Here is a 13,514-nt window from a genome sequence, read left to right as displayed (position 1 = left end):
AAATTAGAATCTCTCCCTTAGTCTTGAGGGCCCTGGAATTCATTTAGTGTTTATTAGGTTCCTATTTAATTATGTGTACTTAAAACAAATTAAAATAATTTAACTGAGGCTTTCAGTTATTTTAAAAAAATAGTAAGAGGTCACCTTTTGGAGCTTTAAATTGACCTACCTGAAAAGGTTGTTTGCTATTGTAGGTCTTAAGCTCCTGATTCCCCCGACATGCTTCTTTTTAAAATCGATCCTTGCAGAAGCGAGAAATAAATAAAAACGCTTGTGACTTCTGTAACCTTGCAAACACGCTTATTTTCAGGGCCTAATGGAGTTTATTTCCCCCCTCGCGGCTGCAAGAATCCATTTCAAAATCCTATCAGGTAACGAGGAGCTCACAGCCTACATTGGCAACTGGGTCAGTTCTGAGACTTAGTCTCTGTGGTGCTCAAGCTGACTCATGTCTTACATTTCCATCTGTTACAGTCAAACCATTCTGACTCGTCTTTCAGTGTTTACTGCTCACCTGCTTGGCGTCAGTCTGGACTCAAAGCTGTTGGCCTTCATGGTGATGGTGTCGGTAAAGAGCACATCTTTTGCTGGTGATGCCAAAGCTTCAGAGTGAGACAAGGATGGGTGCATTCTTTGCTGCTGTAATCTTTTCAATGTAGCATAGCCAAAGGCATCTCTAGAACTTGTGTAGCTAAAGTTGCAATCTGCTAGGCTTTTTATTGTTGCAATGGAGGGCGCTTTAAGGGACTGTGCTCTTCTAGGAAGGGTATGAGAAGAACCTGGTGGCACCAGGGACACTGAGTTCGATTTGGAGAGAGACAGATGGTTAGCCTGTGGTGTCAGATAGTGGCTCGTCTTAACAGTTTTAGTACTTACCACAGTACTCAGACTTCCACAGTCTGTGTCCATAGTTGTAGAGTCTACAGCAACTGTCTCTCGGGAGGGACTCGAACTCATGGAACTGATGCCACTCGTTGTAGTGTCTGTGTTAAAGCTTTGGCTGCGGATCTTCATATGTGAGCCTGCTGAGCTTTCTACAACCAGCCTTTCTCGGCTTGTGTTTTCTCTGTGATTCTCTGGACCAAAACTCTTGGGGAATTTTAAGTCATTATCTCCAATACTTGGAGTGCTGCCAGTGTCTTCAAGGTGCTTATTCCCAACAAAGGAAGTTTCTAGCTGCAATGTTTTCTGTGCTGGGGAGATGTTCGTGAAGTCATCGCTGTGATTAAAGTCAACACTGGGCTCTGTAAATGTTCTGATTCGCCGGTTGCTTGTCTTATTTTCAGATGACAGTTTCCCTCCTTTCGGATCACTGCTACTTCGGTGTTTTTTAGTAGGCAAAGTAAGTGAATTTAAGATACGATTTTTTACAAGTTTGCTAGAGGCAAAAAAGGGGAATGAATTTTTATCCTTTATGGGTCCAGGTCGGTCATAAAATGCTGGCTCGGCGTCTTCATTGATGTCAAGGAAAAATGTACTGGTAGAGCTGCTGCCAAACCGGTCATCCTCCAGTATGAACATGCCTGTAATTGAACCGTCAGCTCAAAGAATGCAAACACGAAGAATTTGGCACAATGCTAAGTGCTACCGTATCTTTTTAACCAGTCATGGGGAAGGGGATTAATTAATAATACTGCCTCCCTGAAGCTCAAAGTTAGGATACCAATTTAAAAAAAAAATAGAAGATTGTATTTGTATCATGGTGAGGATCTATGAAGAAAAACTACAAGGCTCATGCTGGTACAGAGTATATGAAGTTTCTACTGATTTTTCAAAACATTCAAGATAAAGTGAAAGGACTCTGGAGCATGGCCGCTCATTCTGTTAAGTGAAGGAAGACCAGTGGCAAGGCTTCTTCTTTACATTACAGTGGCAGGAGATACCACCTTAGAAGAAGTGGATTCCCTAAACTTGACATATACTGCAGCCCTCCACATCTGAGTTATGCACATATGGGTTCAACTAGAGACCAAAAATACGCATAGAAAGGTGCTTATTATAAACCTGTTCCTTTCTTGATATCTGTAGCCTAGACAGGCTCTGTGATCTCTAGCACGAGCACCCTGAGGCCTGTGTGACCAGGCCTAGTTTGTTATCTAGTTTGTTGTTGCTGCTGCTGTTTGAGACAGGATTTCTCTGTGACAGCTCTGGCTGTCCTGGAACCTGCTCTGTAAACTAGGCTGGCATGTAAAACATGAAGATACACCTGCCTCTGCCCCCCACCCACCCCAATTGCTGGGATTAAAGTGTGTGCTACCTTGCTTACCTGTGTTATGATTGTAAAGCAAAGAAATATGCCTTCACTTCTGTAACTCATAGCACCAACACAGACTGAATCCATCACCTGCTTCTCACATCATTTCTCTCTGACATTCTATCTTTTAGCAATGCGCCTATTTCCTTTTTTTCTCTCTAGTTCTGAGACATAAACCCAGAACTTTACAGGAAAGGGTCAGGGGCTTTATAACTCAGTGACATCAGTGGCTTCCCACACTATTTTAACATCTAATGAGTAGTATTACTTTAATTTTTAGATTAATTAGTATATTTTCAATAATTAATAAGTATAATTAATCAGTATGGTGTGCATGCAGACCTAAACTCTCTCCTTTCCTTTCTTTTTTCGCTGGTACTGGTGAAACAAATTTAAACCTAACTATAAGAAAAGAAATAAAAAGTCTATGCAAGAAAAAAACCAAAACCTAAATAAGATGTCTGGGAGTAACCAAATAATGTATTTGTTTTAGAAGGGAAACAAAGGCATAACAAGACATGTGACTCTCTCAGCAAATATATTCTAGTTCAATTATGTACATGTAGGAAAAAATTAAGTTATGAAGGTAGGTAAAAACCTGCTAGACCTATCTGTTCTGAAAAAGGAGCTGGTTTCCTGATACATGATTTATGATCATTTCTGATTATGTAATTCCTAAAAGCTACCTTAAAAAAAAGGGAGTGAACAGGTTAGGTAGTGGTTACTGTTGGGAAAAGGAAAGCAGCCTCCAATAGGCTCTAAGCAGCCAGATGCTATGTCTGCGAAGGGAAGCACTGGATCTGGGTCTGTCTATACGCCTGTATCCCAGCACTCAAGAGACGGAGGCAGGAAGACCAGGGATTCAAAACCATCCCTGCTACTTAGCAAGTTCCTGGTCATTCAAGATGCTTGCTCCCCAACAGCCCAAAAACTAATTAGAAAAGAAAAGTAAACTCAGAATATAATGAATACATTTAAGTTTTGAAATCAGAAAGAAAAACTCCAAGACTGACTCTGGGGTTGGTTTGATGTGAACCCATCATGGTACTCACTTGACGGTGCAGACTCACTTTCACTGTTATGTCTAGAGCTGGTCGACTCAGAGTTCAGGCTGAGGGTGCTTGGAACAGATGAGAGCTCATTGCATAGCTGTTCCACATCATCTGGAACCACGGGCCACAGATGCTTGCGACTGTGCCTCACAGAATCCCAGCTGTGACACTTTAGAATATCACAGCCTTGCTTGGTTTTAGCTATCAGCCCAAGAACATACACACAGGTCCTACATGGAAAAATATGCACCAAATACGTTTATAACTCCAAGGAGAGATTTCTTAAATAGTCATAAAACAATCTACTGTATGGGTATCTACAGTTTCCTTAAAAACTTTAAAAATTGTTCAGTCTGTGACTAACTCTAGTAGGAATATGTGAACCATGAAGGAAGCCATGTCTCCCGGTAAAAATGATTAAAATAAAAAGAAGGCCGTGTAGCAAGGCCCTAGAACAGCACATTTAAATCAACAACTATAAACCATGGAAGAATGCCTCACATTTATTTCTGAGTATGAATATATTCACTAGAAAGACTTCAGAAATATAACATACCCTCTGATGGAAAGGACCTCACACTGTTTTGCAAGTTTTAGTATATCTGGAATCACATTTTCTTCCTGTAGCAAATTGAGCCCCCAATTCGATGAGCCAATATTTCCCTAAAAGAAATGTCAAATATTTCTAAGACTAATATTTTGAAGAAACTTTAAAATCTACTAAGAAATATATTTAAATCTAACTATGAGGAAAAAAAGTCCATGCAAAAAAAAGAGAGAGAAAAAAAGAAAACATTAAATAAGGTGTGCTAGGAATAAGCAAACAATCTATATTTTAGAAGAAAAAAGGCATAAGCACAAGCACTAATAGAGTAATCCCCTAAACATCTATTTCTTCAGTATACAGGCAATCTTTAAATTGGTAGGAACAATCCTTGTCTTTAATTATTAATCTAAGAACAAGTTCAAGGTAAAGTAATTTTTAATTTATTTAGCATTAGTGAGAGAAACCTAAAAAATAAAACCCAGAAACACTGCAAATACCAGAAATGTTTACTACAAACCAAGGCCCAAAGAGAAGCTTTCAGCTTTTTAATCTCTTCCCATTTATCCAAGTCTGGAGTGCGAACATTTTGACAGAGCTCTGTGATGATACTCTGGAGAGAGAAAGAAGTAGCATGTAGGCATCTTATGCATCTAAAGTACTACACCCTGGCACAAGACAGCAAAGGCATGCTCCCGTCATTCCTGCACACTTACGACTCCAAAAGGAACGTTACAAACTGCCTTTGCAGGAGGCTCAGGCTCTGAGTTCTTATTCTACACTCCTCACTAACCCAAGCTAAATTCAGCTCAGCTTCCAATGCAAGGAAGAAACTTAACTTTCTGTGTATGTGATTGTAATTTCTTCAGTAAATCATGAAGACCACAGACCTTAGCTGAGGCTAATGCTACACAAGAAAATAGTTATTCAAGTTACTGAGCACTCCTATGGCTTGAATTCCTAATCTGTAAGCAATAACAGAGTCTGTCTTCCAATGTCCTGCAAGCTAATAAATAATACATATGAAGAACTTCCTGAAGTACGTGGTACCTAGTAATAGAAATCATAAATAATAATGTCTGAAAAATACTGTGTTTGTGTGTGTATGCCACAGCATACACACCAATATCACTTGTTGATATTAGAGGAAACCCCATACAAGTTGGATCTTTCCTTCTACTACATGGCTCCGTGGGAGCAAGGTCAAGATTATCAAGCTAGACAACAGGTGTCTTTGTACCCACTGAGCCATCCTATATGTCTGTTTCTTTTAGTTAGAAAATAGCATCTCCTTAAAATTAATATTTAGATTTTATCATATTATATGATTATGACACCAAGCAATTTGAATACTGGTTAAGTCAGTTACAAAACAGCTTTTGAGAAATCTTGGCAAAAATAATATTTTTGCACTATTAAGATTTTCCTTTTACTCTTTTTACAATTTAAAATGCAAATTACATTTTTACCTGTACTTCCAGTAAATGGCAGCCTGTTTTGTGGTGTACCAGTTGTCCATAAAGGTGTATGGGCAAATAGACATGAGGTCGTTGTAGTCTGTGTGAGGAAAGATGACTGAGAAAGTCACTATTATACTTAAATATGCTAAGTGAATAAACCTGATAGAATTCCTAACAAAACTATAAAGGTATGAAATGGTAAAAATTTCCCTGAAGAGAGTAAGTTTTTCAGGTCTCAAAGTTTAACAGTAACAAATCTGGAGCTAGAAAAGCAGACTGAGATGAGGACATTTAGTGTGCCTAAGTGGGCGACACAAAGCACGTTTAGCATGCACTATATTCCATTAGAAACTTGGAGCCCTGGACAAGCCAGAGTTCTCCTGTGTCGGTGTATAGGAGCCCTCAGGAGCGTTTTAAATAACCTATAAAGCTGCTTTTACATGTGCATTGAGAGACAGTGATACACGGGCCACGGGCTGGACCAACCTTTGATTGCTGCGACGGACATAGTTATCGCCATCAATAGGCTTCCTGTATGTAGTGAGGGCTTCGTTAAGCTGCTCCTCAATCAAGTCAACATACTTTGAATTATATTCCTAGAAGATAATATTGTTTTAATTCTTCTGTTTTCATAATGACCTTTACTACATCATGCAAGATATTTAGCAAACCTTAGAAGCATAAATATGAGAAAAATAAAAAAGTATGTTCACAGGTTTTAGAAAAGGAAAAGAGTAAGTTATGAAGGCAAATGCTCTATCCCATCTAAGAGTTCTGTTTAGCTTCTCCTCCTTCCAAATAAGAGAGCAAATAATGGCCTCTGTCACGTTCGAATTCTCATTTTCATTATGAAGTTGTCTTCTAACATTAAACTCTAAAGACATTCAGTAGAAAGTTTAAAAAGAAAAGTAACTGAATTATATAATTTCAGTACTTTTAAGTAAAATTGTTTACCTTACTAATTTAAGTCAGGTCAAAAACAAAATTAATTTCATACACACCATTGGAAAAAATTGTAGCTCAATGTTTTAGGGTGAGTGTACCATACTACTATCTCTGTTACAAAAGATTTTCATTTCACACTGTCAGTAAAAGTCAGTAAACCCAATTGGAAGGCAACTTAGCAGCATTTATTAGAAATTAAATTCAAATTTATTTGTATTAATAGTTATATTTTTAAAACATAATCTAATTTATATACTTTCAGAACCATGAAATATATATCTTTATATATCTATATGTAAAAATAGTAAGCAAATACCATTTACTTAAAAAATTAGGTGTGTCAGGTAATCTAAATATATTTTAGTACCAGGGTTGGTAAAATTATAGAGTCCTTAAAAAAGAAGAAAAAAAAAAGGAGTGGCCAGTGAGATAGCTCAACAGGTAGAGACACTTGCTGCCAAGCCTGATAACCATTTCAATCCCTAGAGATTCCATAGAAGAAGATAAATGACTGACTCCTGCAAACTGTTCTCTGACGCACATACATGGGCACACGCACAAGTGCGCGCACACATGTATGCTTACAGCTGCACACAACATTCAAGTGCATAAAAAACAAACTGTGAAGGAATAGCATCAGAGAAGACAGTACAGAGAAGCCTGTCTGCATTTTAAACCACAAAGACTATGCCATCAGGCACTTTAACTTAGTACCCTGCTGGGTCCACTGAAAGCTTTTCCTAGTCATTGGGTTTTATATTTACTGTACAATAGTAACAAGGGTTTAATGAAATACTACCACTGTACTTGCCTCTAATAAAAATAAAAACGTCAGTACAAAAACCTCGATTAAGATAAGCACTTACACTTGCTTCATGATTAGTTACCATCCACGGGGTCTCTATACTCAATGATCTTAACTAGAACCACCTCTGTACCAGTGCCGAAAGTTATGAAATGGATTAAATTTCTGAAGCTCTGGTCCAAAAATATTGACTTGGAAGATCAAGGAGACAGAGACCTCCATCCCAAGAGTAGATGTCTACTACTAGAAGGTGATATGAACAGGCCGAGGGGAGAGGGAAGGGATGTCAAGTGTGGACCTGTAGCTACTCCAAGATTCAGCTAGAGAATGGGAAACACTGCCCTTGTCCAGAGCTGTAAGTGGAGGCCGTGAAAGTAGCCCCCAAGAAAGACTCAACACAAATCAGCTGGTGTAGAGCCAGCAAACCCATGTGAGTTTACCAAGAGAGACTGCTCCTTCTTCCTGCTTCACAGCTAGAGTGGTATGTGAATTATAATTCAAAAATAGAGGAAAGGGCTGGAGAGATGGCTCGCTGGGTAAAAGCAATGGCTACTGTCTGGACCAAGACTGCATTGTCAGCATCTACATGGTGGCTCACAGCCTTTATGACTTCAGTTTCATGGGATCTGGTGCCTACTTCAGGTACCTCCACAGGTACCAGGCACATGTGGCCAAAATAAACAGGAGAACAAATGGCTCAAGTAAACACGCTTGCTACCAAGCCTATGATCTGAGCTTGAGTCGACAATCTACATGACGAAAGGAAAGGGCTAATTTCCACAAGTTGTACTTTTATGTTCATGTGCCTGTCATGACATGCATGATCATACAACACACACAAAATAAATAAATCTAACATTAAAAATGGAAGTAGATAATAGACATAAATATAAGACTAATATAATTTAACATTAACATATGAATGTTTACTTAATTTTTTTGTTTTGTTTTGTTTTGTAGATAGGGTCTCATGTAGTGAAGGGTGGTCTGAATTTCCAAAGACAAAACGTGTACCTTATTATTTTGTAAGAAATTACCTTGTGCCATTTTTCCAACTGTTTTGCAACATAACCCCTTTCATTCAGGTAGGAAAATCCTTTCGGAATGGAGAGAAATCTGTAAATTAGGACAACCATAGTTGAACACTGAATTCAAAAAAATTATCTAAACTAGCACAAAGAATATGCTTCAGAAACAAAGACCTTGGAATATGTCCTGTATAAAATAAAATTCACCTATAATTTATTAAAATTCAAACACACTGACTTCCATTTCTCCCTACATCTGACAGTTACACAAATAAAAGCATGATGTACTTTTGCAATCTTTTTTAGATGGATCTACTGGAAGGACACCTTGACCGCCACACCTGACTTGGCCGTGCAACTGCCAGAAGTCAGATCAGCCACCCCCAACTACGTTACTGATCTCCCAACCATGTACCTTACCTGTCTACCTGATTCAGAAAAGCCCAACTTTGTCTCTCTTGTTCCTGTTTTCTAGACATGCCTTCCTTAAAACGTTGGGCTATTCTCCAGCATCTTGGGCTTTCTTCCTCTGAAGCATCCCTCTCCACCATGTGGCTGCTTGCCTGCTGTGTCTGACCTCCATGCTTCTCAGGGCATGGCTTTCTGTCCTCCTCTCCTCTACTGCCTTCCCCCAGGTAGCTAAGGTTTTATAGTTTGTCTGCTCTGGAATTTTTATCCTTAAAACTCTAATAAAGTTGTCCTTGACATTCCGATTTGCAGATGAAGTCACAATATATGCAAAAGGACTGAATGCAATAAGAATAAGGGAAACGTCATGACAAACATGAGCACAATACAAGCAAACAAGAAGAAATAGCTCAATTCTAAAGTAAGCATGGTGCAGATGTTCAAAGTAAATTCAGAGTATTTCCTAGTCAAATTTGTATCTAACATTAATACACAAGACCAAGAGGGTGCAACAATGTACATCATACTTACCTCAGGAGGAGAAGTAAGCCCTTGTCTCCAAGGTGTGATAAGGCTGGCTTCATCTGAATAAGAGCATGAAGATTGGCCTAAAGAGATGATCGCCAAGTTAGTAATTACGCAACGTAGCATATTTTCTGTTCCAAAACGCTTATGCATACTGAGCTTTTGTAACACTGCCAATTAAAATGGAATATTTTAATAAAATTTTGCCTAAAACAACTTTACCTTGTCTTCACAAGCTTCATCAAGAATATCCAGAGCTTCCGAAGAAATTGTTTTGTTTTTATCATGTAGCTGAGTTACTAGCAACTCGATTCCCCAATTGTTGAAGAATTCAACATTAGCTCTCAATAAAACCCTTAAATGTTTTGTTGCATACAGTCTGCAGGCCTAGAGAGATAAAGGAACACATTAAAAGTCATCATGGACTACTGCTATCATTCTGAAGGCCACAAAAAAGCTCTTCTGCTTGGAAAGAACTGGGAGCGAGGGCATAGTTACTATCTGATATGAATATATCCATCCCTTCTAACTTACAGATCTCCTTTTAACCTAAAAAAGTTCTACATGGAGGGAGTTCCTCAGAACTAGTTGGGTTTTTGTTTGTTTGTTTGTTTTTAAAAAGAATATGCAAATGCAATCCCCAACTATTATAAATTAGATATCATTTTTTTGTCTTTGGGGAAGCCACAGAGGTCATCATATGTGAAGAACAAGGTACCCTGAAATAAAATCTTTGTGATCACAGAATGTCCTGTCAGGTAAGTACAGAGACTAAAGGTTAGGTGACTCAGTTTCTCTCCCCAGTCTTAGGTTATTAAGTCCTGGCACTAGCTGGCCAGCAGAGCATAGCCCCCCTCGTGTGTTATACTCACATCCGTAGCTGCTGTGAGGACTTTGGAAAGAATGACTCTAGCTAGCCCATCTCTGCTATAGTCCAGGCTGGAAACGGTGAGTTTTAGCAGGTGATCTTGGTTTTTCAAGGAACAAAGATTAAGGAGACTAAAAGAGAAGAATTATTATAAATTACTGTATTGATTCGTTAACTTAGTAATTTTTTCACTAGCTTTATTAAAATATGATTGACAAATAAAATTATGTATATTCAAAGCAGAAAACCTAGTTAGATATAAATTTAGCCTATCAGGTGATAAATTCATTAACAAATCCATTAGCACAGATAATTACTATTTTAAGGCATGTGAAGACAATTCCACATACATTTTTTTAAATCCTACAGAAATAAATATTTTTGATAAAAATTATTTACCAAACACACATGCAGAAGACTAAAAGGCACACTGTGTGTCTGACTCACTGAAACTAAGGTTTCATAATGCAGCAAATCTGACAAGGCTCACCACTGAAAGACACTGCATTTTTCCAGCATTTTGACTCCATGAGGATGACAAGAGAGTGTTCCGATAAATAAGAAGTAGTGTTGACTAAGGGTGGTCAGTAAGCCATTATTCTGAAGGCTTCTTTCGGGTTTCATTCCAGATGAAGCATTGAGCCACTGAACAATATCTTTCACAAGATCTTCTAAGTATCCTTGTCCGTCCTGTAATTAGAAAATTATCTTTAATAGCCATAAAAATTTTAGTGATGGTGGATCACGGAGTGTGAATTATAATCCTTTCAATGAAAAACAATGTTATCTGGAGATAGTCTTTATTTCCCATCTCTCCATCTTACCTGCGGGTAAATTGATCCACCTAGAGGGCAGATAATTCCCTAAGGTCTTATAACTCTAGGTAGGGACTACATCAGGATTAAGATACATGTCTAATCTTATATTTCAAACGGAGTTTATACAAACTAGGAAATAAAAGTAAACCAGAAGGGCAGATATGGTGGGGATACACATTAATTCCAGTAATCCAGCAAGCAGATCATTGTGTAGAAGGTAAACATGGCCTACATAGTAAATTCCAGGAAAGTGCCAGCCAGCACTACACCGTATGACCTGTCTGGAAGGAAGGAAGGAAGGAAGGAAGGAAGGAAGGAAGGAAGGAAGGAAGGAAGGAAGGAAGGTAGGTAAAAAAAAATTGGGGAAAGAGTAACAGAGGGGGGAAGAAGAGGGTGGAGTCAACAGAAAATACCTGCTGGAGTGTCTGGAAGGCTTACCTCTTCAGACTCCAGAAGAAATTCTGTAAACTGACAACCAACAACTGTGAGCTGCTTGGACTTGGCGAAGTCCAGATCTAGACTGGCATACAGTTTACTGCTGGGCTTGTAAAAGTAAAGAAGTCTGCGCACAAACCTAAAATTAAGGTGCAATTAGCAACAAAGTAGGAAAACAAACCATTATTAAAGAACAGGTTAGTAAACCTGCTAAACACCTTAGTACATTTCATACATTTTAAAAAGGAATCAGTGGAAACCTTTGTTGGTTGAGTAAAAATGTTGCATTCAGATATGATCAGGCATGGGACACACACTTTAAGCCCTCAGCACTCAGGAGGTAAAGGCAGAAAGAGCAGTAGCTTAAAACCACATAATGGGTTTCAGGTTAGCCTGGGCTACAAAGCAAGCTCTGGCCTCAAAAACACCGGAGGAGCAACATAAAGCTCCAAAAAGCAGAGAGAAGACATAGAATGTAAGGCTAGGGAGACAAAAGGAAGACTCTCAAGACACTGATTTAACTGAATTTATGTACGTATTTCAACAACTCTCAATGCTGTGCTCCCTTACTATATATAGTTCAGCTTAATTTCATGCACTACAGAAAGGTGGCAGGAATTACAAACCAAATTTATTAAGATATCATTCTTTCTTCTTAAAGGTTCTCAAGAGTACAATGCTTCTTAATTTCACTGTATCTTGTTGGTTCTGTATATTTCTTAAAAGCTGATATTAACATAGTTGCATATCATTACATATGATTACAACATAAGAAATATTAATGATAGGAACTGCTCTAGGATACAGGGAAGGCCTTTTTATCCAAGGAGACTGATGACAGAGGTTGTTCAGTAACTCAGAAGTAAAAAAGCACACAGGTACAGTCTAGAGCAGATGCTTCATGTGCTGTGTGTTGGGAGGTCAGCATGCTTTACAGACAGTGGAGTTAAGTAGTTAGGAAGAAGAGACCACTCTCAGAAGATGATTTGAGTATAAGCACAAGAGGCCTAATTAAACACACACCTTCTTAATGCCATCTTTGTGTTGGGGTTAGGACCACAACCTAAGATAACACTATCCCAAAGTAAGTGACTTAGACCATAAAGACCAAAGTTAGAAGCAGAATAAGTATTGAGAAATTTAGCTGATGCACTCTGAGTATAAGACTGCAAATGAAGTATCTTTAAAAAAAAAAAAATCAATGATTACTTTTAAAGTTAATACAAATTTAAGTTCTTCAATAGATTTTACATACCTGTGCAACTGCTCATCTTTATAGTTTCTTAGATTTACATTTGGCCACTAGAAAAACACAACATAAAGCATATAACTATAACCAATAACAGTAATGAAATGAAGGTGATTCGTTAAGTCTCCACACAGTTTCTCTACCATACCTTAAGAATGGTCCCAATCAGATTCCAATTCCATTCAAGATTCTCTTTATGTTGGAGGACTTGACTATCCCTAAGGTTTATTAAAAGAGCTTCCTCGGTATCCTAAAATCACCAGATAGTAAGAAGAACAATTAGGCAGTCTAGAGCATCAGAAAACTAATCACTAATTTTAAAAATGAGGAAAAAAAAGGGAGTGGTATTTATAGTTAGACCCTCAGTGATTATTTTCAAAAGGTTACTAAAACAACGAGGGTGTGAGACTTGCCTTACAAGCATGAGAGACTAAGTTCAAGCCCCAGAACCTGCACATGCTGAGACTGGTGACACACACAGGCTATCCATCCCAGCATGGTGGCAGAAATGGAAGGAGAGTGCTGGAGCTGGGCCTAGCCTAGGGGGTGAGTTTTCTGTCAGTAAGAGACCTGTCTCAAAACCAAACAAAAATGAAAACCCCAAAGCACACGGTCTCTGAGGAACAGCACGATGCTGTTCTGTGGTCTCCATACACCTATGTACACATCCACACACACTCCTGCAACACATTCCACCCTCACACACACATATGCACAGCTCAAAGATTCCTATTCATGGTAAAACTAGTCAGCTGAAAACCAATCTGCTTGCATAAAGTTGTAAATCCAGACAATTCAGTTGCTGCATGTTCATTTTTCATGTCAGTACCTTAAGAACAAATATATCTTTCTGAACTCGAAGATATTGATCCCGTTTTTGGTGTGTTGCAATTGCTTTCTGAATGATGTGATCCAAATGAAGGCTGTAAGGCTTAGGTCCTCGTTTCTTCATTTCATGGAAGCGTTTTAAACAGTTCAGGGCTGCACTGGCTCGCCTAATGAGGAAGGAAAAATCAATACTGAAGCAGAGCTAGCATACTTTTCAAGCCATGGTTGCTAAGGTACTTAAGCTTACATAATCTCAATAGATTACCAAGCAGTATTAGGTGGAGCCTAGGATCAT

The 13,514-nt window shown here is 38.5% G+C and overlaps 1 protein-coding gene across 3 annotated transcripts in view; it reads right to left on the bottom strand.

The window, feature by feature from the left end:
- Window positions 1-13,514, bottom strand: part of Rictor (RPTOR independent companion of MTOR, complex 2) — a 91,862-nt gene that overhangs the window by 13,807 nt on the left and 64,541 nt on the right. The window contains exons 17-32 of one of the 3 annotated variants that reach the window (XM_087621723.1): window positions 13,221-13,386; window positions 12,540-12,641; window positions 12,398-12,444; window positions 11,146-11,281; window positions 10,380-10,579; window positions 9,894-10,020; window positions 9,244-9,408; window positions 9,028-9,104; window positions 8,098-8,176; window positions 5,797-5,906; window positions 5,320-5,407; window positions 4,371-4,463; window positions 3,863-3,969; window positions 3,307-3,536; window positions 515-1,523; window positions 170-241 (exon numbers count right to left, since the gene is read on the bottom strand). In XM_087621723.1, the coding sequence (XP_087477849.1) occupies window positions 170-241; window positions 515-1,523; window positions 3,307-3,536; window positions 3,863-3,969; window positions 4,371-4,463; window positions 5,320-5,407; window positions 5,797-5,906; window positions 8,098-8,176; window positions 9,028-9,104; window positions 9,244-9,408; window positions 9,894-10,020; window positions 10,380-10,579; window positions 11,146-11,281; window positions 12,398-12,444; window positions 12,540-12,641; window positions 13,221-13,386 (2,808 nt within the window). 3 annotated transcript variants of the gene reach the window in all.

The sequence above is a fragment of the Rattus norvegicus genome, chromosome 2 (assembly GCF_021556685.1).
Source record: "Rattus norvegicus strain SHRSP/BbbUtx chromosome 2, alternate assembly SHRSP_T2T, whole genome shotgun sequence".
Classification (NCBI taxonomy): domain Eukaryota; kingdom Metazoa; phylum Chordata; class Mammalia; order Rodentia; family Muridae; genus Rattus; species Rattus norvegicus.
Note: the sequence above shows the minus strand (reverse complement) of the source record. Positions and strands in the feature narration are given on the sequence as shown.